The following is a 27,081-nucleotide window of genomic DNA, read 5'->3' on the forward strand; positions in this document are numbered from 1 at the left end:
AAGGGGTTAAAGAGGAGCTGTCACCCTGAAAAACTGCACTAGGAGCTGGTTACTGAAGTAAGCAGTTCCTAGTGCTAAAACAGTGTTACAGCAGTGTTACAATGTTAGCGTTATCGGAAACACTGCTGCGCTGTACACTGGAAACTACTTTAGTAAGCAGCTCTTAGTGACTTTTTCAGGGTGACAGGTCCTTTTTAAGCTGAAATGAGCTGTGTCCTTAAGGGGTTAAGATACTGAAGTAATTTTGTTCTGAAATTTTTTTGAATATGAATATTAAAAGCACTGTACGATTCTGGTATCCCATTGATCGTACGGATTTATAAAAAAAAGTTAATTATATTTTCAACGCATGGTGAAGACAATGACAAACTAGTAAGGAAATTGCACAACTACTTTTTTTCCATTCCTAACTTTTATGTGGTGCAATTAAAAAATACATAAAAAAGCCCTTATACAACTAACAAAAACATATGGCTCAAAACACCCTGTAAAACTGTACAACAACAAAAAAAAGAAATGGGCTGTTCTGAGAAACAGTTAAATTAACAGAGTTTTCTAATGTGAAAGATAGTTTTTATTTTTAATACATGATGGTACTTAATGTAGTAACCAGCTAATAAGTCATCCTGGGATGGGTCATGATGAGGCATGTGTGTCAAAATAGGAATTGGGGCAATAGTGAACTTTTCCTTCTACACATGTATGCAGGTTTCACAGAGTTAGACACAAGTTTCCATTCAACAACATTATGTAAAAGAAACAATTTATTCTTTTCCAAGAAAATAAATCATGGTGGAAAAAGAATATACAAACAATAAAGGCGTTCTCTTGATGGCTGGCATTGCACTTACATGTCACTTTCTGCTTTCAGTAACAAGCTAAGAAGGAACCGTATATTTACCACATCATTTAAAAAATAAAAAAAGGACCTTAGGAATGTAGGGGACTTTACAAAAAAATCACAATTCCGCTGCACTGCTCTAATACTGAATTACAAGTACAACTGGGTACACAATAGATACTGGCAGGAGGAGATCTTCCTTCCTTATTTCAGGAGTGGTTTGGGCTTTGCTGGCCAGAGAAGTGAAGTAGTGTTCATGGATACAGCTGTCAGGAGAGAAGACACAGGAGATGGTTAGATCACTATGGTAGACATTCCTGGACAAGCACAATAATCTTACAATTTTATTTTACCAAAAAGTAAATGAGACCACTGGGGTTATTAGAAGTACAGAATGACAATCGTAATCCTTATGCCGAAGCTTAAATAATTTACAAGTTACTGCTATTGGTATTCCAAGCAATGCTCTACAAAGTTACCTAGAGTCATGACATACCTTCTTAATTATATATAGTGGAATTACACCAAATATTGTATTTATTATGTGACAGACAACATAACTGGCCTTGATACGCACATAGTACTGGATGCAAATACACCTTTAGCTAAGCGCACTTTTTATTTTACTATTTCCCAAGGTAAAGTAAGGAAATAGATCCTCCTATTTTAATAACTATTCTGACCTTATATAATATTCAGCGCAGTAGTAGTTGTGGCAATATTGGGTTTATATGAATTATCTACTTAGGTAGATCATTTACTCGTCTTTTGTAAAACACAACAGACTGAACCAAAAGTTGATGCATGAACATAAGAGGAATTTATGTTCATGCACAGAACATTGCTATCATTTACATTTCTGAAACTCAAGAACAACATTAACATGCCTATATAGTATATACCCACAACATTATGTGCACATATGGCATTCATATGGCTGAAGTGTCAAAAAGCCCATTAAAGGAATTGTTCTTTAACCCCTTCACGCTCCGTGGCGGATATATCCGCCACGGAGCGCAGTGACTTAGCGCTCAGTGGCGGATATATCCGCCACGGCGCTTATGCCGGCCCGGCTCTGGATCAGAGCCGAACCGGCATGGGGAAACACGGGGTGCCGGCTGTAACTAATAGCCGGCACCCCAGTGTAACACCCGCGATCGGAGTCGGCTCCGATCGCGGGTGTGTAACCCGTTAAATGCCGCGGTCAGCACGACCGCGGCATCTAACATGTCTCTGGGGTGTCTTTCCCCCACGATCGGCCCCCCCGAACCGTTTTCGGGGGGCACCGATCGCTGCTATGGATGTGCTGGGGTCCGATCTGGTCCCCAGCACAGCCTGCAGGCACTGCCAGTAAGATGGCGTCTGTGACGTCATCTTACTGGCATAGTGCCAGCCTATGCAAGTGCATAGGCTGACACTGATAATACTCTGCAATACATGATTATTGCAGAGTATTATCATGAACAAGCAATCAGATGATTGCTTGGTCATTTCCCATGGTGGAAAAAGTGAAAAAGTTAAAAAAAAATGTTATTCAATAAAAAATAAAGTAATAAATCAATAAAAATGCCCATAAGCCCCATAACACATAAAGAGACATATAACCCCAAAAAAGTCTAAATCATAACAAAAACCCCACATATATAGTATCACCGCGTCCGTAACAACCCGTAGAATACAAGTAAATCATTATTGAACCCCCACGATAAACGCCGTAAAAAAAAACTGCTATAAACCTTCCAAAAATTATGATTTTTAGCTATTCAATCCCACAAAAAATGCTATAAAATGTGATCAAAAAACCATGTGTACTCCGACATGATACTGGTGCAAAGTACAACATGTCCCGCAAAAAATAAGCCATCAACCAGCTCCGTAGCCAAAAAAGTAACAATGTTATGCCACTTGGAAGACGGCAATACATAAATGATAGATTTTTCCCCACATTAGGGTTTTGTTTGACAAATTTAGTAAAACGTAAGAAAATATATTCATGTCTGGTATCCCCGTAATCGTATCGACCCATAGAATGAAGATAACAGGATTATTAGTCTATACGGTGAACACAAAAAAAAAAAAAAGTAAAAAATCCAGTACAGAATTGATGCTTTTCTACTCCTGCCCTCAAAAAAAGTTCCTAAATTTTCAACAATAGGTGATACTAACCCCAAAATGGTAACAATGGAAAAAGCATCTCATCGCGCAAAAAAAATGGCATCACATGGCCCAAATAACGAAAAAGCGAAAATTTTATAGCCTTCAAAAGGGGCCAATGAGGAAACTAAAATCCTGGCAGCTGCAGGGTGCTCCTTCCCTTCTGCGCCTCGCTGTGCCCCCATAACACAAGTAACGGCCACATGTGGGGGGTCTTTGTACTCAGGAGAAATTGTAGAACAAATTGTATGGTGGGTTTTCTCTTTTTATATTTTGGAAATGTGTAAATTTTAGTGCTAAATGAACGTATAAGGGAACAATTTGACCATTCTAAATTTCACCTCCATTTTGATTCAATTACTATGAAGATCTCAAGGGGTTAACAATCTTCGTAAAAGCGGTTTCTGATAGCTTGAGGGGTGCAGATTTGAAAATGGGTTGGTTATATAGGGGGTTTTGATGCTAAATATGTAAAATTTCATTCAAAACTGTATTTATCCCCAAAATAGTCAATTCTGAAAATCCGGAAAAGCGATATTCTTTTTGTAAGCCGCGTGACATCAAAATAAATTATCCAGACATTTCAGAAATTATGAAAATGTAAAGTAGACAAATGGGAAATGTTATTCAGCAAGTTATTTAGGTGGTAAATCTGTCTGCCTGAAAACGCAATGATTTTGAATTTCGAAAATGGCAAATTTTTCAAAAAATTTATCATATTTGCTTTTTTTTTGTAAGTAAACGCAAAACTTATCAGCCAAAATTTACCACTAAAATGAAGTACAACATGTGGGGAAAAAACAATCTCAGAATCGTTTTGATAAGTAACAGTGTTCAAAAGTTATAACCATATAAAGCGACGCAGGTCAGAATCCAAAAAATCGGGCTGAGCCTTAAGCTACAAAATGGCTGCGTCCTTAAGGGGTTAAGGCATCAGTGACAAATCACTGAAGCCAGGAAGAGAAAACCAATGTGTTCATACAGCCAAAATGGGTTCAGTGAACAAACAGTGATGTGAAATCACCGTAATGGCGTTGCATCAATTATGGTTAGTTGTATCTGCAACTTTGAGCACTTCAGAAGGAGGACAGACAGATCTAACGCTCTCATCTCCGGCCTGAACAAGGTAAAGATTACAAATGCACCATTAGCGGTATGTGTGACTACTCCCATAAAGCCTCCCCCAGAAAGGGAGCATTAAAGCAAAGAATCATTGTGACATGCAAAACATTCTGAAAACAGTGAAGGCAAGATTATTTTCTTTACTTTTGTCTTCCATGTCTCCATTTAGGGACGCTTTCCTTGAGGAATAGAACTATAGACACGGTGTCATTGTCTCTAAACACTTACGCGGAGTTGGTAGGAGACCAGGTTTGTCCCCCAACAATGGACGCTTTGCAGGTGAGTGAGATGGAAAACCAAGGAGTGGTGGTCTTTTAGGAGGCATTGCCAAAAGAGGTGGAGGTTTACCTTTGGCAGCAGAGATACCTAAACAGAGAGAAGACAATGCCATAAAACTAAAAAAGATGAGTAGATATTTGACATAATAAAGACAGATAAGAACATCAATTCTGCTACTGTTTGTCTGCCTTAGGCTGCATTCACACACATGTATGGGGGACGTATATACGGCCGATACACGTCCCCCATACACTTCTATGGGCTCATGGCGCCCTACGGCACCGTAACGCTCCGTAGCCCAGGAAAAGATAGGACATGTCCTATCTTTTCCCGTATTACAGCGCCGCGGCCTTATATCGCTATGGAGAGGGGCGGGGGTGAGCGGCGCTCACCTCCTCCTCCTCTCCCCGCGCTGCCGTGTGCCCGCCGTGCTACGGTGCGGCGGGCACACGGCAGTGTGCATGTAGCCTTAGGCTAAATTCAGCTCAACATGTGCCCGCCGTACTGTAGCACGGCAGACACACGTTGGCGCCTGGGAGAGGAGGAGGGGGTGAGCGTTCCATAGCGATGTATAGCACACCGCACCATATTCTGTGTAAAGATAGGAGATGTCCTATCTTTCTTCCGGGAACTGAACTGCTCCATACGGTGCGCCCATTGCAGGACTATGGGGGATGTAAATCCGACATATATACGTCCCTCACTGCAGTCGGAATGTAGTCTTAGAATGTTTGCTGTTGACCATGGAAAAATAATTTTGATAGCAAATATGCAAATAAGTTTTCCAAGATGCCTCTTATCTACCTTGTAAGGCAGCCCCATTAACATCGGGATTTTCATTATTACATCCTGGAAAACTTATTTGCACATTTACCAAAATCCCCTAGAGGAGCATCAAAGTCTCCACATGCCCACAAGGCGGTTTTACTTGGCAAAGTCTCCATAAGGAATGCTCTTACTACCTGACCTTAGTCAAAAGCCTCTCACTCAGCTAAAGAAGTTCCCCACACTGTACTGAAGAGATGCAACCACATCATTGCTGTCTACAGTTTGGAATACGGTCCTTCTAGAAAAGATTTACTGGTTTTGTTTAAATCCCGCATCATATCATGGGTGGTTGTGGCGCATTTGTAATCGGTGATCAGTGGGGTTCCTCACCTTGTTCTGCGCTATAGTGTGGATAGGGGCCAACTTCAAAACTTGGGACAAACCCTTTAACATAGGAATATCTTATGCCCGCATAGCAGGAGACATCAGGCAGCAATAAGATGAGGTAAATGGGGACCATATGGAGGAATTACACTGTTTGGCTATACACTATGGGGGAGGGTTATCAGAAGTGTCTAAGGTGTTCTTCAATCTAAGCACAGCTGTAATTTTATAAACAGCAGTTGGGAAAATGAAAGCTGAGCTCTGATTGGTTATCATGGGCAACTAGAACAGTTCTGCTCTCAGACACTGATAAATCTCCCCCTATATTCAGAATCCAATGCATTTGCAGGCTATATTTGGGGGAATCTATTACAACATCTATTCACATAATAATATGAATACATAGAATGGAAAGTGTGATCAGTGTCTAATAATCCACTAGCAAATATTCTATAGATAAAAAAAGCCAACCTGGTGTAGGTAAAAGTCCGGCTGAGGGTCTATCACGCAGCAGAGGTGGTTTTCCAATTGCCATTAGCGGTGTCCTGCCTGGAGTTGGAAGGAGTGGTGGAGGCTTGGCAAGTGCATCAGGAGAGACAACTGTTGGTATATTAGCTTCATACACAGCAGTGACACTGTCTTCTGTGTGATCTGCCTTCTTAAAGCCTATATAAAGACATTTAAAATGATTTATTCCCACAATGGCATCCGCAGAAATAATTTACATGTCACTTATTTACTACATATTAAAATAAAAATCACTCCAGATGTTTTCTACGATCTGTATGGGAATGTCAAATCTCATACACTACAATGTTACTGTATATTGTTGTGAATAATGTTGTATATTACTGTATAATGTTGTGAATATACCATGCAGCATCTCTGCAACTAATACATAGGTGATTTGTATTATAAAAAGTAGAGATCCAACAACCTTGACAGTCTACCAGCAAATGAATCTGATATTTAGTAATCAATACAAAGCCTAGAATATAAAATACAGAAAAAAAAAAGATTTGTCAATGCTCCCCTCATATTTATATTCAAGCCATAGACTTTCACCATGAACATTTGAATCATGAACTTATACATCATATTGTTTAAAAGAGAACAAGGTTTTACCTTCCTAAACTACTACATCTCTAAGGTAGGGTATGAAAACTCCTTTCTAGAATTCCCTCTTATGCGAAAGCTCTCCCATTTACACATAAAAAAATCTCCTCCAAAGTTATGGGAAAATTAGCGGATCAGGCCTGATGAAAATGTATGTGTGCCGAAAAAGGCTGCATAATGGGGAAATTTTGTGTCCTGTTGCAGTAGGGTGACAAAAGGAGGGGTGAGCTCCACTTAGCTCTACAATCTACTTTGGTGGCGGGTGGCTTTGCCGCAATCCATAATCCATAATTTTACAGCACAAATAAGTTTCACTTGTTAAAGGTGTGTTTTCAATTTCTAAGTTCAAACAAATATTTCAAATAAATGATAAAAAACAGGTAAAACAAGAGAGATACTACTTACCTGGTGTTGGAAGGAGACCAGCCCCTGAAGGTCTGTCACCAAGCAGAGAAGGTTTAGCCTGTGCTATATAGGAATTCCTGGCAGGAGTAGGAAGGAGAGGAGGTGGTTTCTCTAAAAGATGTGTTTTTGTGTTGGAGTGACTTGCCTTTGCCTGTTCAGTGGTATCTGCTTCTTCATAACCTGGAGTTTAATAATCATATTAAGCAGAGGAAAAAAAACATAACTTATCAGAAATATAAAGACATGGGGAAATTGTTGCCAGATAGCACACTGTAGCCTTCTTCAGCCACAACCAATATATCAGTAGCCCAAGTGTCATCGGTGTGTGCAGTCCACTCACGTGTCGATGACAGCAAAAAAGACTGACAGAGCTCAGGAGGGAAAAGGACTGGCCCTAATTTTACAGTCCAGAAACCACGGCCATCGGTTTGAGCCCACTGGAATGCATTAGGCCGCGTGCTGTTCATTGAAGCAAATGTCAAAAAACAACATTCCTATACAAGGGGCCTTGCATATCCAAAATCACAAGCAGTGACCAAACCACAACACTTGTAAACAAAAAAAAATTAAATATATCAATCATAATCCCTGAAATCTAAATTTTAATGTACAATGTATTTTTTCAATGATTTATAGTTTATTCATATGAAATAAAGCATTCCTACGTTCTGAACGGATTACAATCATCTTTTCTATTTTTTCCAGTGATAAACCCACAGGGTTCACATTAATCGCAGGAAACAGCATAACTTACACTGACCAGAACAGTGAAATTTTAAATTAATGTGTGGATTAGCTGAAATTCATTGTGTGATATGGGGATATATAACCATTGTTTTATTCAACATATTTACTTTTAAGCTGAGGGGCTAGGCCACTGAAGGGCGTCAGACCATATAGCTTTTTTTTTTTTATATGTGTGTCGGCGTGGGTAAATGAGGCTTTGTTTTTTTAACAATTTTGTTGCAACAATTTTTGATTTATTAACTTTATATATATATATATTTTTTTTTTTACAATTTGGGGGTATGCATACAATGAGAAAAAGTGAATATACTATAAGTATATGTTGTCACACAGTCAGTTATACCAAATAAGTGTTTTTTATTCAATGTATTATATGAAACATAATACTTTTTATTTTTAAAATGTGCTTTGTGTGCGCTTTTAATTTAAACTCAACTTATTTTTATTTACGGTACATTTATTTTTAATAACCATTATGCTGATATAATACTGCATATCTGCTTATTCATTAAATTCACTTTCATATCTGTGCTCAAAAATATGTACACGGGACAGTGAGCACCTCAGTGATCACATGTAGGAATGCTTAATTGTTGTATGGCAATTCACAGCAAATTAAGATGAGTTCAATCAGGTCAATTTTAGTTTTTCTGGTAAAGAATTTTATGATTTTTAATAAGCAGATTTTTTTATCATTTTTTTTTTCAGATGACTAATTTGATATGTCTCTGCTGTGTCTGAAACAAACTCAATACATTTGAATTCCACAGGTTTATACTTGGGGCACATAAGGGCAACGTGGAAGACGTAGAAAAATGGTGGCATGAAGAACACAGGTAAGAGCCGAGTTCCCGAGTAAAAGCAATTAGTTGAACAAACGTTGACAAGTGATTTGGTAGGACACGAGTGAGTTAGAAGAAATGTGGTTCCAGTGCAGGTGGTGGGAAAGAAGGAGTAGGGACAGGGCGTGTATGTGTGGTGGGGTCAAGATGGCAAACATTGAGTATACCTTCCAGCTCAGTAATCCTGGTCTTCAGGTAGTCACTGATTGCGTTCAGCTCTTCAGAATATAAATATTTGCCATCGCTTAAGAGGAAGAGAAGGTGTCTAATGTCCAGAGGGACATTGTAAGATTGATAGAGTTCCCTCTCCAGGTAGTCATCCGCCAGATCAGCCGCTTTGTGTGAAATCTCATTACGTTCCTGCTGTTCACGCTCGCCAAAAATTTTCCCAAATGCCTTAACTACCAGAGCCAGGGCATCCTCCATGGGCATATTACGGTGTACTACAGAGGAGAGACATAACTTACTGTGTCAGTCGGGAGCTCACATCTATTAAAAGCATTAAAAATCATGTAATGTGTTGACGCAATAATGTGATATGTGGAAGATATGCGGGTGTATTTAAAGTGTCATTTTTTTTCCCTTTACTTTGTGTACAGAGAAATTACTGCCATAAAAGCTTAGGAGTAAGCACTGTCAAAAAAAGGAATGTGAAGGGTATTTTTTTTTTTTGTAAATATAAAAAATAGTATTGCATTTTAGCAAATGTATTCTGTAGAATATTTTTTATCAATATTAGAGACAATAGTGATGTGTACAATAGGAGATATTAAGAGAGACTTTTACAAGCAATTACAATTAAGAAGCAACAATGTTACTTTCAACCATTATAGCGTTGGGCACGATAGTCTAGTGATGGCTTTTTATTCTAAGAATGGCTGGTAATTTAGAAATATCACATTGTGGTACAGAAAAATAAGGTCTTTACAACTCCAGCTGTGTATTGACAAAAAATGTAATTGTGAATTTGAGAGAATCAGGCATCCTTCTTGAGCCTCCTTGTTCCCACAGACGATAAATAGTATATTCCCAAACTATTTTTATAAAACCTCTGGCATTCGTGGTTAAAACCATAATTTATATTAAAGTTTACCTGGTTCACTGCCAGTTTATGTCCTGTGCCCCTGGAGAGCGTTTAGCACAATGCAAAATGCTCACAGTAAGAGTCCCTTGTTATCCATGTTTGAGTTTGATGGTAAGTTTCTGTTAATATTTAGGGGATATATGGCTGAGAAGTACCATAAATGCCTCAAAAGAGGTCAATCCCACACCGTGTTGTAAAGTGATGCCATGAGCATGCTAAAGGCCTTATCTCATGGTCAACTAGAGAGATAGATGCAATAGTTACTTAAATCTGGACATCAGTCTGCTCTGTAGATTAACAAGTATTTTGGAAGACATGGTAGGAATTAAATGGCTTTATAATTTTTAGCTAGGCATGGATGAATGGAACATATCACTGCATACTCTGTAATGATTTACAAGTCTGATAAAACAAAAAGAAACTTGTAATAGCCACCATATTAATCATCACCAGTATTGGAGTCAGACATTATTCATAAAAAATATGGAACCTAAAGGATTTTATTTTTTCACATTATGTCATTAAACCACAGCTGGAGTGTTGAAGACCAGTGATGCATTCATGAATGTGTTTTTATATGTTTTAGAATCTTGTGCAGCAAGGTGAACAGCGTTGAAGATCTTGCAGTGGGTCTTTATGTACAGCTACACTTACTTTTGATAGAGTCATGAAGAATGATTGCAGTGCAAGAGGACAGAGCTACATTTGACTGTTCAACTAGAATGCAAAACGGGGAGCCATCATTTTTAACCTCCTGGAGGGCGCGTGTGAGACCAGACTCTGATGTCAAGTATATCATCTCCACCACAAGGCCATGATCCTGTAATCGATGGCCTATGGCAGTGGCGTACTCCCTTTAAAAAGAGAAAATGATTGTTATTGGTAGAAGACAGACGATTTGTTGTAAGCAGTGAGAGCAGGTTGTGTGATGTACAGGGGTTGTGTTCATTGTGTTCTTTTATGATCATATAAAGAGATAAGAAATCTATATATTTTTATTTCTATCTGACCGGAGCTCCAGATATTCACAGAGGTTTTCACTCCAAACGTTCACAATAATTGTTCTCGTTTGTCCTCCGTTCTGCTCACAGCACAAATCCACAGATTCTCCAGATAAGAATAGCCCACTGTGGATGCAGTTTTCGTTGCTCCTATTGTTACCACCGTTCACCACAGCGGACCACTACCAAGAAACACGCACTCCAATCATTTAGAATGTCTTCATAAAATGCTTTAATAAAATTAAATACTACTCACAAACGTTTAGTAAAACTGCACATATCTATAGAAAGGGCACCAGCCTCACACAACCGCCCGACTCTGGGTTTCGCCGACACAGCTTCTTCCGGGGCGTAGCTGGTGTCTAACTCCCGTCCTCTCTTATGTGAGGTAATTAGACGGGAGTTAGACACCAGCTACGCCCCGGAAGAAGCTGTGTCAGCGAAACCCAGGGACGGGCGGTCGTGTGAGGCTGGTGTCCTTTTTATAGATATGCACATTTTTACTAAACGTTTGTGAGTAGTATTTAATTTTATTAAAGCATTTTATGAAGACATTCTACACGATTGGAGAGCGTGTTTCTGTGGTGAACAGTGGTAACAATATGAGCAACGAAAACTGCATCCACGTGGGTCTGAACAGTGGGCTATTCTTATCTGGAGAATCTGTGGATTTGTGCTGTGAGCAGAACGGAGGACAAACGAGAACAATTATTGTGAACGTTTGGAGTGAAATCCTCTGTGAACATCTGGAGCTCCGGTCAGATAAGAAATCTATATATTTTTATTTCTATCTCTTTATATTTTAACATTGGGACTTCTGGATCAGTCCTGGACCGTTGTTTTAGCTCCAAGAGGGTTAAAGTTAAGAGTGCAGCACTACACCCAAAGACTTTTATGATCATGTTCCTTTAATGTGTGTAAATCTATATATACACACAATGTCACCTACAGTGTAGTGTTTTTAATGGTTCTATTATTATGTTTGTATTCTGTGCCTGCTGTGTACCCATGCTTACAGGAAAAATAAAAAAAACAAAGTTATAAATAATGTGAAACAAAACTATAATTGGATAACCCAACTACTTTTTCCAGTAATTATTTTAAACGGTACCACCCTGTAAAATATACCAATAGCTACAAGCCGGTCATTGTAGCCATCCTGAGTAATCCTGAGTTGTTACTTGCGATGGAGCAGAAGATGAGATCATTTTAACTTTTCAGTTGAAATTTCATCTCATTCTCTTGTCCATGAAAATCTTGAAAAAAATCTTGATTTACTTTAACCAGATTCATCCTGGAAAATCCTCAAGGAGTGCAGCAGCCAAGAACATACACATAATAAAACTTGCATCTTCAGTTGTGCCAAATTGCACAACTATAAAAACGATTTTCCTTAATTCCATTACCAATTCACCCAAATAAATTTACGCATGAGGCTCCAACCTGGTCCTCCCTCTCAATCTTTTAAACATTGGAAGGCTGTATTCACACAAACGTGTGCCAATTGGCTATGACCGGGCGGGCGCAAGTCTGGCGCGCTGGAGAAGAGGAGAGAGCGCTGCTCACCCCTCCCCTCTCCATAGAAAATAGAGCCACATGGCTGTTCCTTTTATCTTTTTTTGTGGCCACAACTCGGAACAGTGAGTACTCATTCTGCTCACAGTACCGAGCCTGGGCGCCATAAACGACTATGGGGGACATTTATCCGGCGACAAGTTTGCGGCCATATATATGTCCCCCATACGTTCGTGTGAATGCAGCCCAATACTAGGTTTCATATGCATTTACTTTTTTGGTAAGTAAAAAAAAAATTATCAATTGTGGTCAATATATCGAATCAGTATTTGAAAGACAAACTCAGAAATGGATGCTACATACAGAAGATCTTTTCTCTGTAAGATCTACGTCTGATTTTGGGTTCAATTTACTGAAACAAAATGCTGACCAAAAAAACTCCTCCGCGAAACTGGGTTAATAGGTAAAGATACATGTAGTGAAAAAACTGCTAAAAGATCGTAAGGACAAACAGCATGATTTTCCACCTGAAAATTGCAGTTTGCTCTGAAGATACCTGCAGTTCAGTTATATTGTCGTGTTTTTGTCATGCGGCATTTGGATGGGATTTGTAAATCAGTGGCCTCTTTGGACCAGGAGGCGTCACTTGTGACGGAAAGAGGATAAGAGGAAATGACATCATGTGGTCAGTGTAAGTGTGAAGCAACAATCCATTGACTGCACTGGCCTACTGGAAGGAATCCTACAAAAAAAGGGAGCTTATTCTTTGTACAGCTAGTTGGCAAGATGCTCAGATTTGCATTTTCCACTATGATGTACTTTTCAACCTTTGTTTGTTCTGCTTGAATACATTTCCACCTTTTAAATCCATTTGGGTCTTGCATGAAACAATCAAAAAATGTTGTATTATGTTTCAAGAAAGGAAGAAAACTTGAGATCCTCAAATCAAAAGTAAGTTTTTACAATACAGTTAGATACAAGGCGTCTGTTAACATCTGCACTGTTACAATATTAACTCTATTCGGACCGCCACTTTAGATGTCAGCGTGCGCAGGTCAGTTTTCTACTGCTCCCGCGCGAGCAGGACCCGGTCTCTGGGTGTCAGAGACACTAGGGAGAGGAGAGATGCGGCTCGTTACCGATTCTCCCTTCTCATATCCTCATAGCATCTCGCTGAATGAGCACAATGCATAGAGGCACAGGCTCCATAGACTCGGCGGTCACATGACTACCAGGTCTAAAGGGGTTAAACAGAGCTGCTGGGTCTAAATAGACCTAGTTCAGCTCTATTCAGAATCCCCAGTCACAGGTGGTCATTTCCCTTGTAACTGAGGCTCTTATAGATACCTCAGTTACAAGGGAAAACTTATGGGGGGACATATAAAGTAAAAACACACACACACACAATAATATTCATAAAAATACTGACCTTTCCCCATATAATAAAAAAAAATCCCCCAATAAATTAGAAAAAAAACAGCCTTATTCCACTTTTAACCCGAAATGAAAAAAAAAAAAGTTTAAAAACTTTTATTACCTTTTTAACTAACTCTATATGTCCCGAAAAAAAACACTGCAAAAAATAAGGTAGCATGCAATAATAATAAAAAAAAAAAGTTATGGGCCTTAAACCACCGCTTACGAAAATCACCGCTTACGAAAATTTGCTAAAAATGCCTGGTCATTACAGCCTTTTCAGGCCGTGTCACTAAAGAGATAAAAAAAAACTATAAATATAAATTACTATCAATTTTAAGCCATTATTTTGAGGTATTTTTTACTTGGGAAAATGTATAAAATACCCAAACGATGATTTTTATAATACCACTGTTGGCCACTATAATGAACATCAACTGCTTACTGTTTCAATCCAAGGCACAGAACACAGATCCTTTTTTAATGTTAAACTTTTAATGTAATTACTGGGGGCGGAGAGGAGGGAGTGGGACCCTGCTCTTGTTTTCCTGAAGACAAATTTTGAAATCTGATTAGACCATACATGGAACTTTCCACCATGGCTTCTGTCCCTTTTCTTTATGCAAAAAACACAGTACACAGCTGAAGCACCCTCTGGTGGCCAACAGTAGGTAATCTTAAAAATTATTCATATTTAATGTTTCTTCAATTGAGCAATAAGCAATAAAAAGTCGTAAACAAAATGACAATTCACAATAAAAATTAGGTTTTTTTGGCGATACAGTTCCAAGATAGTAATTCAGATTTCTAGTCACTCCCTGTATCTACGTTCCAAATAAAATATACAATTCAAAGTGGTCATTCTATGCCTTTTTGTTACCTCAACTACTGCATATAATCTAAGCGTAACACATGAATTAAAAACTAGAAAAAGGGTCAGCAATGAGGCAAGCTGTTATTTCTCTAGTCTGCATTGTGCGCAGGGGTTAACTTCTCTTGGGTAGATGAAAGTCCCATTAGCTCACGGTTATGAGAAATGCCAGCACCCTGGTTTTATAAACACACAAGTGCCCCCAAAATGTAATGTCTGGCTGAGTGATACCATCACAGAGGCAAATAAAAATAGCTCAATATATGGTTTTAAGGAAATATACTACAGGATTGTAATTTAACAATTAAAAAAAACATTTTGTTCATTGGAACATGTCACTTGGTTTGAGAGCCCTAAAACGCCAGTATGCCTTTATCAAGCTGGGCTTTGGGGCCCCAAACCTGTTTAGCAGGTTTAGTCGTCTGAATCCACTGGAAAATTTGCAGTGATTTGAGTGCACTTTAGAATGTGCATTGCACGTGGTGAAGACCTTAAACTTTTCCAGACGCAATGTTCATATATGTTGAAGTTCATCAGACCCCCTGGCAGCTTTTTCCTGAATTATTTATGGATTTGGGTGAGGGGTTAGGGGTAAGCCAAATGATAACTGCATGCTAGTTGCTTAGGGTCCCCAAGGTAGGCAAGAAGTTGCAGATTGTCAAACGTTAAATCTTTTTCCCCCAATTGCACATAATTACAAACAACAATCTGCATCAAACTCACATCATGATGTGGATTTGATGCAGATTTTCACAAGACCATTGACTTCAATGTAAAAAAAAAATGCACACAAAAAGCAGAAGAAAAAGGGAAATTATCACTTTCTGTTTCACACAACTATTTTGGCACAAAAAAAAATATATTGCCTACAATGCTTGCAGATAATCCCCAATGTGTGCAGAAAGCCCAAAGGTTTCACTTTAAGAAACAATTCAAGCGTAATAAACAGCCGTTTCTGATGAATGGAAAAATTCAACAACTTATTTTAACAATGGTTCCCGATTAGTAATTTTATCAACCATTTTGTCAAAGGAAATGTACCACCAGGATCAAGGATTGTATACCAAGCACACTGACATACTGGTGTTTGCATCCTATGCAGCATCCCCTCTTCATTTAGCTTCTTATTCCCTTGTTTTAACAAAAAAAAAATTATATATATACAGTATGTATATATATATATATATATATATATATATATATATATATACAAATTTGCCTAATAAACATAATTTTTAAAGCCTTTTAAAAAAAACAAAACAAGGGCATACGAAGAAGATAAAAGAAAGGGATACTGGCAGAGGGGACACACATCTGGATGTAAGTGTTCTTGGTTTACAATCCTTTATCCTGGTTGTGGATTTCCTTTAATGATATATTATAATTCACCATAAATTGCACTGAACAATGAACAGTGACTAGAGTTAAATAAGAATGCTGCATCATACTTATATATTTAATTGCCAAGAAAATAAGCCTGAAATAGTACATTAAAACATAAAACTCTTACCTAAGGCCTGTATTTCTTATCATAAATCAAACTTGCTACATTCATAGCCCATGGCATACTCTAATACACTTACATCTGATCCTTGCTGATGGCAACAATCACACAGTCTGAAGGTCTCTCTTTGTGATATTCATCTTGAATCTGCTGATAAAACTTCAGATAAAGCTTCTCTCTGCGGTCATCAGAATTGTACTGATTGCCTGTGTAAAAAAAAAACATGTGAATACAACAAGAGCATAAAGAAATATATAGAAAAAATGGTATGGCTAAAGTGTCAAAGGAAATAATATAAGCACTGCTCTAGAAGAGGTGGAGATCTGCTATGATGTTTGCTCGTTCTGAGGAGCTCCTTCAGGTACTAGCAGTAGGTCCAGCAACCCATATTCTCTGCTCCTGCTTGAGATCGGAGACTAACATGTCAGATGTTTCCCCCAAACTGGTGGATCAAGCAAGATCAATGCGGACTGCAATATTAGGTACAAGTGACTACATGAGCCTTGTTTTCCTGCAAACTTTCCGGCCCTCTCTTCAACTCAATACCGTCTAAGCTGTTGGGTGGAACGGTCAGTAAGCACTGGCTTTAGCAATGCACTTTGATAGATAGTGCCAATTGGTGGGACAGTGAAGAAAAAGAAATGCATTTCTCTCAAAGATTCATTACGGAGTTTCTTAAATGAAACTGTATTATTGATTTATGCAAACCTCAAAACTAAATGTCCACTGACTTACTGTTTTGTGAATATTGGTATCTCTCACAGTATTCTTCTGTTCCTGTTGTAAAGTTATGTTTCTCCCCAAACAGTTCCTCAAAGCTGTTGAAACATAGTAAGTTACCATATTACACGCTATACAATTATATTCCTTTGAATACTACATACTAATACGCATGTATGTAGAATTGACTACTACATTCAAAGTACAATAATGCCTATCCAAGTACACCATGGTTTAGTTTGTATTCTAAGGGTCTTAGATTTTCTTCTCTAATATGCCTTGCACCCCTGTGAGATATATTACTAACTAACTTGTCCCCTCCTTCCTGGCTGCTACATGGTTATAACGCTCATATGGTTTGAAGGAACAGGAAGCCGTGCCTTTACACTGTCTTGCAATGACCCTCCTACTCAGGGTCACAGTCAGCACTTAATTTCATCATCCGACTGGATTCATGATGTTTTAATGAAAACATTCGGGACCCTCATTTCACAACGGGGGGTGCTTGGTTGCCAAATGTCTGACAGTCGCTGTGATTGAGGGGCTGGTATTCCTTTAACAGCAGCATGCATCCATCCTCCAGTCACAAGATACTATGACACGACTCTGGGAAGGGGAAGGGTCAGATCTTCATTGACAGGCAGTGTAAAGTCACTGCTTCCTGGTCCATCAAAAGAGCCGATACGTTGTCGAGTTCTATATACTCTGGATAACGCCATCAAAGATTTAGAACAAGCAGCCACGACAATCAGTATGCCTTTACAGCCAGGTGGTGGTCTATTGCAATGTGCGAAGCGTGGTTTACTACAATCTAACTTATCTATTTAACCACCAGTGACAGTCCAGATAAAAGAAAGCACACACTGGATGTCACATCATGTCAACAGCTGCATGTATTTAGAATACTCCCAACAAGTCGTACATTGCTGAAGCCTGGAAATCTACTGACTAATGTAGAAAGGAAGGGGAGCCGCTACTGTAATGGATAGTGAAAAAAGTCAAGGCCAGTTGACTTACTGGCTAGGTGGTGGGGGTTCTGTGTAATTGCTTATGAAGCAAAATTCTTACTATTAGAAGGGGAAGAATTAAGGACAATGCTGGTATCAGTAATAGTTTTTTTCTGGGTAAAAAAAAACAATGGTGACCGGGAAACAGCGTCTGCCTGCGCTACAGCACAGAATACTTATCCCTGGCGGACGTACCCCCAGTCCGGTCTGTTCACTTCACTTCCCTGGGCGGCCCCGCCTCTACACCGGGGCGAGGGGGAGGCCCCGCCTCTACACCGGGGCGAGGGGGAGGCCCCGCCTCTACACCGGGGCGAGGGGGAGGCCCCGCCTCTACACCGGGGCGAGGGGGAGGCCCCGCCTCTACACCGGGGCGAGGGGGAGGCCCCGCCTCTACACCGGGGCGAGGGGGAGGCCCCGCCTCTACACCGGGGCGAGGGGGAGGCCCCGCCTCTACACCGGGGCGAGGGGGAGGCCCCGCCTCTACACCGGGGCGAGGGGGAGGCCCCGCCTCTACACCGGGGCGAGGGGGAGGCCCCGCCTCTACACCGGGGCGAGGGGGAGGCCCCGCCTCTACACATGGAGCCACAGTACACAGCCATACATGATGCTATGGCCAATATATATTATACACAAAGGATTTTAAAATCAGAAAATTTACCAATTTGGTCACAACATGAACACATTACCTGTTTTGTTCTTCCAGGTCTCTACTATACTGTTCAGTAAATGTTTCTTTCTGCCTTGGCTTGTAGGGATTAATGCTGAAAAATAACAAATTTTTAACAATCCCATTATTTTCTGTAAATTATCTCCTTTCAAAGTTCTTCAACCTCACAAGTTTGTTTTCCCCTTTAACTTTAATTTGCTGTAGCAGTAATCTACCAAATATTCACATGACTACTGCAATCAATCACTGGCCTCATCAGTAATACTAGTAAATGACCTCTAAGGCCAGTGACCACACATTAACACTATAGATGGACATTAAAAACTGGTGCTAGAATGGAGTGTAAAAAAACAAAAATTTTATTTTAGAACTTTTATGCTGGCAGTGTAAAACTCCAAGTTAACCCGTACAATTCTACAGTAATTATTAGGAGCCCACAGAGCAGCTACAAACAACACCATCAGGGTAACTTCATTTTCAGCAGCTCTGTTCCATTCTAAAGTACTCTTAGAGTTAATTTGCACAATGCTATAAGTTTATTAATCTTTTCCAAACACACAGAGGATGAAAACTTACTCGAGAAGACGTGGAATCCAGCTTGGCTTCCTGAGGAAACAAAAACGCAATTAATGTGTTGCCCGAATTGATGGTTACTTAACAATGAGTGAATTGTAAGCCTGAGCAAACAGCAGCTATACAGTGGTGGCCAAAAGTATTGGCACCCCTGCAATTCTGTCAGATAATACTCGTTTTCTTCCAGAAAATGATTGCAATCACAAATTGTATGGTATTAATATTTTCAATTATTTTGCTTGCAACAAAAAAAAACACAAAAGAGAATGAAAAAAAGTCAAATCATTGATCATTTTACACAAAACTCTTACAATGCTCTGCTGGAATTTTAGACCATTGTTTTTTGGCAAACTGCTCCAGGTCCCTGAGATGTGAAGGCGCCTTCTCCAAACTGCCATTGTGAGATCTCTCCACAGCTGTTCTATGGGATTCTGGTCTGGACTCTTTGCTGGCCCCTTAGAAGTCTCCAGCGCTTTCTCTGAAACCATTTTCTAGTGCTTTTTGAAGTGTCTTTTGGGTCATTGTCCTGCTGGAAGACCCATGACCTCTGAGGGAGACCCACCTTTCTCACACTGGGCCCTACATTGTGCTGCAAAATGTGTTGATAGTCCTCAGACTTCATAATGCCATGCACACGGTCAAGCAGTACAGTGCCAGAGGCAGCAAAGCAACCCCAAATCATCAGGGAGCCTCCACCATGTTTTAATTGTAGGGACTGTGTTCTTTTCTTTGAAGGCCTCTTTTGTTTCCCGTAAACTCTATGTTGATGCCTTTTCCCAAAAAGCTCTACTTTTGTCTCATCTGACCAGAGAACATTCTCCCAAAACGTTTGAGGCTTTCTCAGGTAAGTTTTGGCGAACTCCAGCCTGGCTTTTTTATGTTTAAGAAGTGTATGAAGTGAGTTAACTTTAATCCATTTCAACTGGCTGCAAGTGTGATTTAGTTATTGCCACTGCCTGTTAGGTGCCACAGGTAAGTTACAGTTTCTGTTAATTACACAAACTATAGAAGAGTCGCGTGATTCTTCAAAAATTGTGCCAATGCTTTTGTCACAATTTTTTTATGGTTTTCCATTGAAGACAAATTACCCTATATACTCGAGTATAAGCCGACCCGAGTATAAGCGGAGACCCCTAATTTTAACACAAAAAACTGGAAAAACCTATTTACTCGAGTATAAGCCGAGGGTGGGAAATGCATTGGTCACAACCGCCCCAGTATATAGTCAGCAATACCCCTGTAGTATATAGCCTGCCAGCCCCTGCAGGAAAAAAACAAACAATGTACAGGCAGTCCCCGGGTTACATACAAGATAGGGTCTGTAGGTTTGTTCTTAATTTGAATTTGTATGTAAGTCGGAACTGTATATTTTATCATTGTAATGCCAGACAGATTTTTTTTGGTCTCTATGACAATTGGATTTTAAAAATGTTGGGTTGTCATAAGAATCAATATTAACACTAAAGCTTCATTACAGACACATTTGATAAATGTTACAGCTGTTTATTGTAGCCTAGGACTAAAGTACAATAAATTACCAATATCGAGAGGTCCGTTTGTAACTAGGGGTCGTATGTAAGTCGAGTGTTCTAAAGTAGGGGACCGCCTGTACTCAGCTTCCAACGCCCCCCTGCAGGTCCTCTTCTATACAGTGATGCTCCGGCATTGGCTCTGTTTTCCCCGCGCCGTCCGTCGCAGGCATCGTCGTCAGCTGCTCGCTGAGATCATAGTGTGTGCCGGCGCACACAGTAGAATGTCAGCGAGCGCCTGAAGTCACGATCCCTGCATAGAAGAGGACCTGCAGGGGGGCGTCGGAAGGTGAGTACACTGTTTTTTTATTTATTTTATTTTTTGTGATGAAAAACTTGGCTTATACTCGAATATATACAGTAAATTAAGATAATACCAAAGAATTTCTGATTGCAATATTTTTTTGGAAAAAAGTGTATTATCTGAAAGAATTGCAGGTGTGCCACCATTTTACTTTTGGCCACCACTGTATTTAAAGATTACTTTTGATGAGCCAATCCTCATGTAAGGATAGTTCACTACATAAGAGATACAAGAGATGTCAAAAGAAGTCAGTCAATTAGAGCAGATCAGCCACAAAGGCAGATGGTGCCACACAACAGCACAAAACCTCAATGAGATACTACTGCTTACCACTGCAGGTTTCGTATCCAGCATCTCCCATGTGCTTCTAACAAATGCCCCAAGTCTTACTATACTCCAAAGAACAGAACACAATCTTTTTATTATTGTCAGCTTTTAACCTATATGATTTTCCTGGACATATTGCTGACAATTTTCAGGATCTGCTGATTTAATGTCATTGGCAATACATCAGCATGCGTTGTATGGAGGAAATACAGTAGATTATATCTTAATCCTGATCAAGTTTGGTATATGCAATCCATTTATTTGTCTGGTGAAATGAAAGACATAGTTAGCATGGACAGATGTTGCAGGTTTATGTAAAAATCTTTTTTCTTTTTGTTTTCATTTCAGCTATCTTGGGATTCAGAAAGATCCATCTATATGTTAAAGGGGTTGTCCAACATTAATAAAAACTTTACTGGTGGGCTGGGGATAGGGGCTGCGAATAAAAATAAAAAAAAAAAACTGTACTTACCTCCCTTGTTGTTGCTGCCATGCTCCTGTTTGGCAACACTGTCCACCTGTTCCTGTGTCTCGGCGACAGGAGACGGGTGAGCTTGCCAGGCCATGGAAAGTTATTGGAGCGGAGCTATAGTGCCCCAGTAAATAAAAAGGGACACAGCATCGATGTAAGGCAGCATGGGACATCAGGGGCACAGAGGGAGGCAAGTATAGGTTTATTTTTGTTTCAGTCCTCAGCTGACAATAATCTGCCACTTAGAAACAGTTCACACAGAATTGGATAGTTCTGCACCAAACTGTCCAGTTCAGGTTGCCAATCACAGGGGAATAGCAATACTTGTAGTAAACATGTGTCAGTAACAAAACCACATTGTACTAGATACATTGGTTTGGTTGGTGGATACGTTGCCATGGTGCTGCAAGATAGCAAAGCCATAGGCATTGCAGCTAAAATACCATCTTCTCTAGGGAACTTCTACTCAAGGAGAATTCCCACTGGAGAAGGGTTTTTCCCCTGATGTAGTAAAGATAGACCTAAGATAGGAAGAAGAAAGTAATAAGGGCCCTATCTATAAATGATTAGTTTATCTAGTCCATTAACGCTGCAGAAAGGGCCGTTTCGATACTAGCAGGTTTCATCAAGGTGGGGGTTATTCTTTATACAGAATCACACTTCCCAAGTGAGAATTCCAGGTCATACATATCCTTCTTCCTATTTCTAAGAGCACCAGGCAATATTCACATCACTTAGCATATAATATGTATGCAACGTCTAAAACTGAAAATATATAACTTCTAGCAAATTCTTCTCTAATATTATGACTGTGCAATATATTATGTATTTATTAGTTTTACTGGTCCTCTGATGAAGCGCCAAATATATCATGTAATAAATACTCTCTGTGGAACTTTACACATTTGTGGTTACGTGTAGAAAACAGTAGTTGAATATAAAAAACACAGATCCCCTTTAAACGGAAACTAAATATGGAACTCCATCACTAGCAAAGGGCCCCTTAAGAGTAGCTGTGTGGCCATAGAGGAATTCACTATGTGTGTCATAGCCATCTTATTTTAGCAACACCTTCCCCAGCAACACTCTGCTCATAATGTGTTTATACAAGATAGAGCTCAGATCTAGGACTTCTAGCATCTTATTATTACTATGTCATTTTTTTCTGCCCTGCCACAGATGTATGGAGGTCAAGCAAATGGGCCATATTTTCTTTAGACTCTATAGTTCTCATGGCATAGACTAGATTTTGCTTGGTTTCATTTTCCTTTTTTTTGCATTACACCTCACATGGCTTATTAGCATAGGGCAACTAATGGCATAAATAGACATCCAATTTTTGATTATATTTTTAATCTATATTGATACCATAGTGGTACATGATGCAATTTGCATTTCTACTTCTACCTTGGTTGTAGCACTGCAGGAAGGTTGTTTTGCTAGAATGGGCACCCGATTTGTTATTAGCCCCTTAAGGACAACTCTTTTCAACAAGAATTATAGGGGCGAAATCTAGGTTTGATATGCATTTCCTTTTATTTTATGGTTTTGAGTTAGAAATCTACTACAGACAGCCTAGATTTATACATATTAGTATGGCCCCCTAAACTGAGACCCCTACCTCATTTTCTGTATTTTTTGTCTTGCATAATAATATTGAAATGAGTCAGTGGCTCCTGAGAATCATTGCCTGAGAATCTGCATTGTGACCCCTGAGGAAGCCCGTGCAGGTAATGTATACTCACACAACAATGTCCACACTATGAACTTTAGAACACATTAAACCAATTATACTGTGATTTGAGTATCCTATATATGGCTTTGTATATTTTGTATATTAGATCTACCACATTTATCATTGTATATTTTTCAATATATTTTTGGCTCTTGTCATCCATGGCCTCCTTCCCTCTAAAAGTATGCTAGTGAGATTGAAGGGCTCTGGGGGTGTTTACAGAGCCTCTCATGGTGCTGCTTCACCAGCCGTTACAATGAGTAAAGCAGGTCTCCCCTCCCACTGCACTGCTGCTGCTAGATAATGGAGGCAGAAAGCAGGGGTTGGGTGAGACATGTTCTGCTCAATGTAACAGCCTGTGAAGCTACAGCAATAAGTGGTTCTGATAAAGTCCCCTAACTCCTTAGGCTCCTTAGCAGAAATTTAAAAGCTGATTTAAATGAAGGAAACCTTGGATAACAAATATAAGATTACAACAGTCAAGGTGCATGGATCCACAAGTAAGTGTCCCTGGAGATAAAAGTAGAGAAGACACACATTAGAAAGCTTGTACATACAAAAAATTATCAGAACTTACTTTTTGTTTGCTACAGGTTTCTGTGGCTGACCCCTCTCGACTTTCACCCAAGACGACATATTAACCACCTACAAAAGGAAAAACTATTATTTGCAATACCCTTAAAAATATGCTCTTTCCAATGCAGCTGGGCCACAACTGGAATCAATTCAAATGGGTTGTTCAATACAAACACTACTGTAATATATAAGCTTAAAAAAATTCCTATTCATGGATTGGAGCTACAATAACAAGTACAGCACATGGACAAATGCAGTGCTGTTTTGGGATAAAGTGGCTGCATTTTTCTAAGTCTGCATATTTCCTATTAGGCCTGAGACACACAGCTAGATCATCCTGCAGCAAAATGTTGTAAACCTGTGTTTCATCTCCACATCATGATATTTTTATTGCTGTAAATTACATCATAATCTAGAGAACTGTAGAGTTAAGGTGGAACATCTGCATCGAAACCTCTGCAGCAGATTCCACAGGTGTTTCTCAAGGTCAGAATATACATGAACTTTACGTAGCATACAACATTAATGTCATATTGTGAAGGTCCAACTCTCAGTATAACATCAGGTGCTTAAAGGGGCCGCATCTGTCGATCTACCTAGTGTATTGCTCTTATACAGATGCGGTGACCCTTAATGCAGCAGACCAGTAAGGGTTCTAAAATGCGGAGCCCCCTGCTTCAATCTGATTTTCATGTGGTGGACTAGCACTCCTAGAAGGCACACTCTGAGAGGTTTAACTCCAAAACAGTAGGGAAACCACAACTCAAAGACCAGAAGCTAAAGTTGTGATCAGTATAGGGGTTAATGTGCACGTCCAATTTTAGCACCTCTCTCTCTCCAGTTGTTTATATAAAGAGTTTTCTAAGACTTAAAGGAAACCTACCACTTTGAAATAGTCATTATGACCCACACTAACCTGCACATAAGGCGAGATGAGCTGGGGCAGGCACATATTTTGGTTAATCAAATAACGAAAAGGATGGATTATAACTATAGATTGTGAACTTTGCTAATAACCCTATCAGCGCTTGACTCTACGTAACAGCACTTGGGCATTAGCATACTGGGGGAGGCATGCAGAGTGCCGTCTATCCTAGTATGCTAATGCCCAAGCACTGTGACGTAGGGTCAAGCCCCGAGTGGGTTATCAAAGTTCACGATCTATAGTTATAATCCATCCGTTTCGTTATTTGATTAACCAAAATATTTGCCTGCACCAGCTCAGCTCCGATTACGTGCAAGTTAGTCATAATAACCATTTCAAAGTGGTAGGTTTCCTTTAAAAAAAAAAACAAAAAAAAACTGAAGGCCCCACCAAATATAAAATGATAAAGAGCCACACAGTCATGGTAGCTCTCATCACTGTGGCTCCCCATCATATCTGAGATGTGACGTCAACACCATTGTGAAGGCTACAAATAATTTTGGGGCCCATCTCAAATTATTAAGCACCCCTATACAAGCATTTCCCTGTGTCTAAGGACCCGCGATTACTTCCTCCGTGCTACAGCGTCCCTGTCCATAGACCCACTGTGCAACCCGTGCAGTGCATTGTCTCCATTCATGCAGCACGGCATCGTGTACGTTACGTACACCGCCAATTACAGGGTCACTACTGCCCTGCCTGCACGGGCGAATACTGCAGCTCGCTAGAGGGCGTGCGCGTGACCCGGGCCCTACAAATACTTACCGCTCAGTTCTCCTTCCGCAGCACCAGGAACCGAACACAACGAGCGGCAGACACAGAACGAACGAGATCAGAACCGCAGGCTAGACAAGATAGAGCGAGCTTGGGCACTAGAGTAACTGAGCCCCAAACGCATACTGACCCCTAGCGGCCGGAGGAGAGAGGAGCTGCCTTTACATTATACTGTCGCGTGTGGTGGAGCTTTAGTGCCCTTCATTTTCGTGGAGGAATTGTGCAAATACATGTATATTTTTGTGTTATGCGCGTAATAAAAGTAATTGACTAGATAAAATCTCCCAAAAGTTGTGGCAAGCAAAGCCATCACTATATAACTTTCGTAGCAGCAAAATAGAGAAAACCGATGCAATGCAATTATCAAGGCACAGGATTTTTTTTGGCCTAAATCACACATTTTGCTCTGCCCTTTACAGTATAATTCCCCCTTAATGTCCCCATCTCTTCCTCACATTGTGTCTTCCCAAATCACTCATTGTAGCCCCACTGCTATTGTATCCCTTAGCAGCTCCCCCTCTTATTGTGCCACCCCAGCAGCTCCCCTCTTATCATAGCCCCTGAGATATTGTGCCCCTGTCAGCTGTCTGTCGAATAAATGTGGCGCACAGTTGGAATCAACACTGGAAGCCCCTTAAGGTGCAGAAATTTGTGGTATGGCGAACACAGTGCAGCCGCGCCACAAAACTGACGCAGACACTTCATAAATACATGTGCAAGCAGTTTGTACATTCTTTTCAGTGAAAATTCAGACAGAAAACTTTAATACAGACAGAAAACTTTAATAAATGTGCCAATGTCTTTAAGACACATATACCACTTACTAGAGAATGTGAATGATACCAAAGTCTGCGCCCCCTGTACGACATTTCCAGCAACAACACAATGATGATGTCGACACCAGGAGCACGGGGCCACAGGCAGACAAGGAAGCTTCAGGAGCATCGTCAGGTGAGTATTATTTTATTTTTAGTGTTATAGGCAGGATATCCCCAAAACGGGGTATTCCCTCAAAGACAAGATTATTAAATATACGTAGGATAACAAAATAACGCATTCTCTAATTAAATGTTATAAAAAAAAATACAGCATTCCACAGATATAATTCCAACCTGTCTCTCAGTCCTGGTTGCATCTGGACCCGTCCCTGAATCTTCTGACTTTTATTTTTAAATCAGAGTCTTCATTCAAGCATACATACAGTATCAAATTGTGTCACATGAACACATCAATTACAGTGTATGATTAGAACATTGTATAACTCCTTTGACAAAAAGGAAACAACTTCTCCATTCCCAGCAGTCCGTTCCCCCCTAACCAGAAGATGCCGCCCTTAATTTCTGTACCTCATCGTAGTTGCTATACCTCCCCGTCTCCTACCTCAACCCTGCCAATCCCCCTGGTCTCACTAGCATCCTCCTTC

At 39.9% G+C, this 27,081-nt stretch overlaps 1 protein-coding gene across 4 annotated transcripts; it reads right to left on the reverse strand.

Moving 5' to 3' along the window:
* Nucleotides 1–746: 746 nt before the first annotated feature.
* On the reverse strand, nt 747–25,785 carry LOC140070780 (uncharacterized). 4 transcript variants are annotated; one of them, XM_072117671.1, is made up of 12 exons: nt 25,650–25,785; nt 23,961–24,028; nt 19,020–19,049; nt 18,463–18,537; nt 16,785–16,867; nt 16,129–16,255; nt 10,397–10,596; nt 8,826–9,101; nt 7,070–7,249; nt 6,020–6,214; nt 4,346–4,483; nt 747–1,107 (listed from the first exon to the last, which is right to left on the reverse strand). In XM_072117671.1, exons 2-12 carry the CDS (start codon nt 24,017–24,019, stop codon nt 1,046–1,048), a joined length of 1,425 nt encoding a protein of 474 aa, XP_071973772.1. In that variant the 5' UTR covers nt 24,020–24,028; nt 25,650–25,785; the 3' UTR covers nt 747–1,045. The 4 variants fall into 4 exon arrangements, with proteins under 4 accessions (XP_071973772.1, XP_071973774.1, XP_071973771.1 ...); XM_072117673.1 differs by lacking the exon at nt 25,650–25,785 and adding an exon at nt 25,553–25,572; XM_072117670.1 differs by lacking the exon at nt 25,650–25,785 and adding an exon at nt 25,491–25,535.
* Between the last annotated feature and the right edge of the window lie 1,296 nt (nt 25,786–27,081).

The sequence above is a fragment of the Engystomops pustulosus genome, chromosome 7, assembly GCF_040894005.1.
Source record: "Engystomops pustulosus chromosome 7, aEngPut4.maternal, whole genome shotgun sequence".
NCBI classification, from domain to species: Eukaryota; Metazoa; Chordata; class Amphibia; order Anura; family Leptodactylidae; genus Engystomops; species Engystomops pustulosus.

Coding starts and splice junctions, on each gene's coding strand:
- LOC140070780 (XM_072117670.1), bottom strand. CDS start 25,520: ATGGAGACAATGCACTGCACGGGTTGCACA. Junction 24,029..25,490: donor TGCACTGCACGGGTTGCACA/GTGGGTCTATGG, acceptor TTCCTTTTGTAG/GTGGTTAATATGTCGTCTTG. Junction 18,538..19,019: donor TGGATTCCACGTCTTCTCGA/GTAAGTTTTCAT, acceptor GTTATTTTTCAG/CATTAATCCCTACAAGCCAA.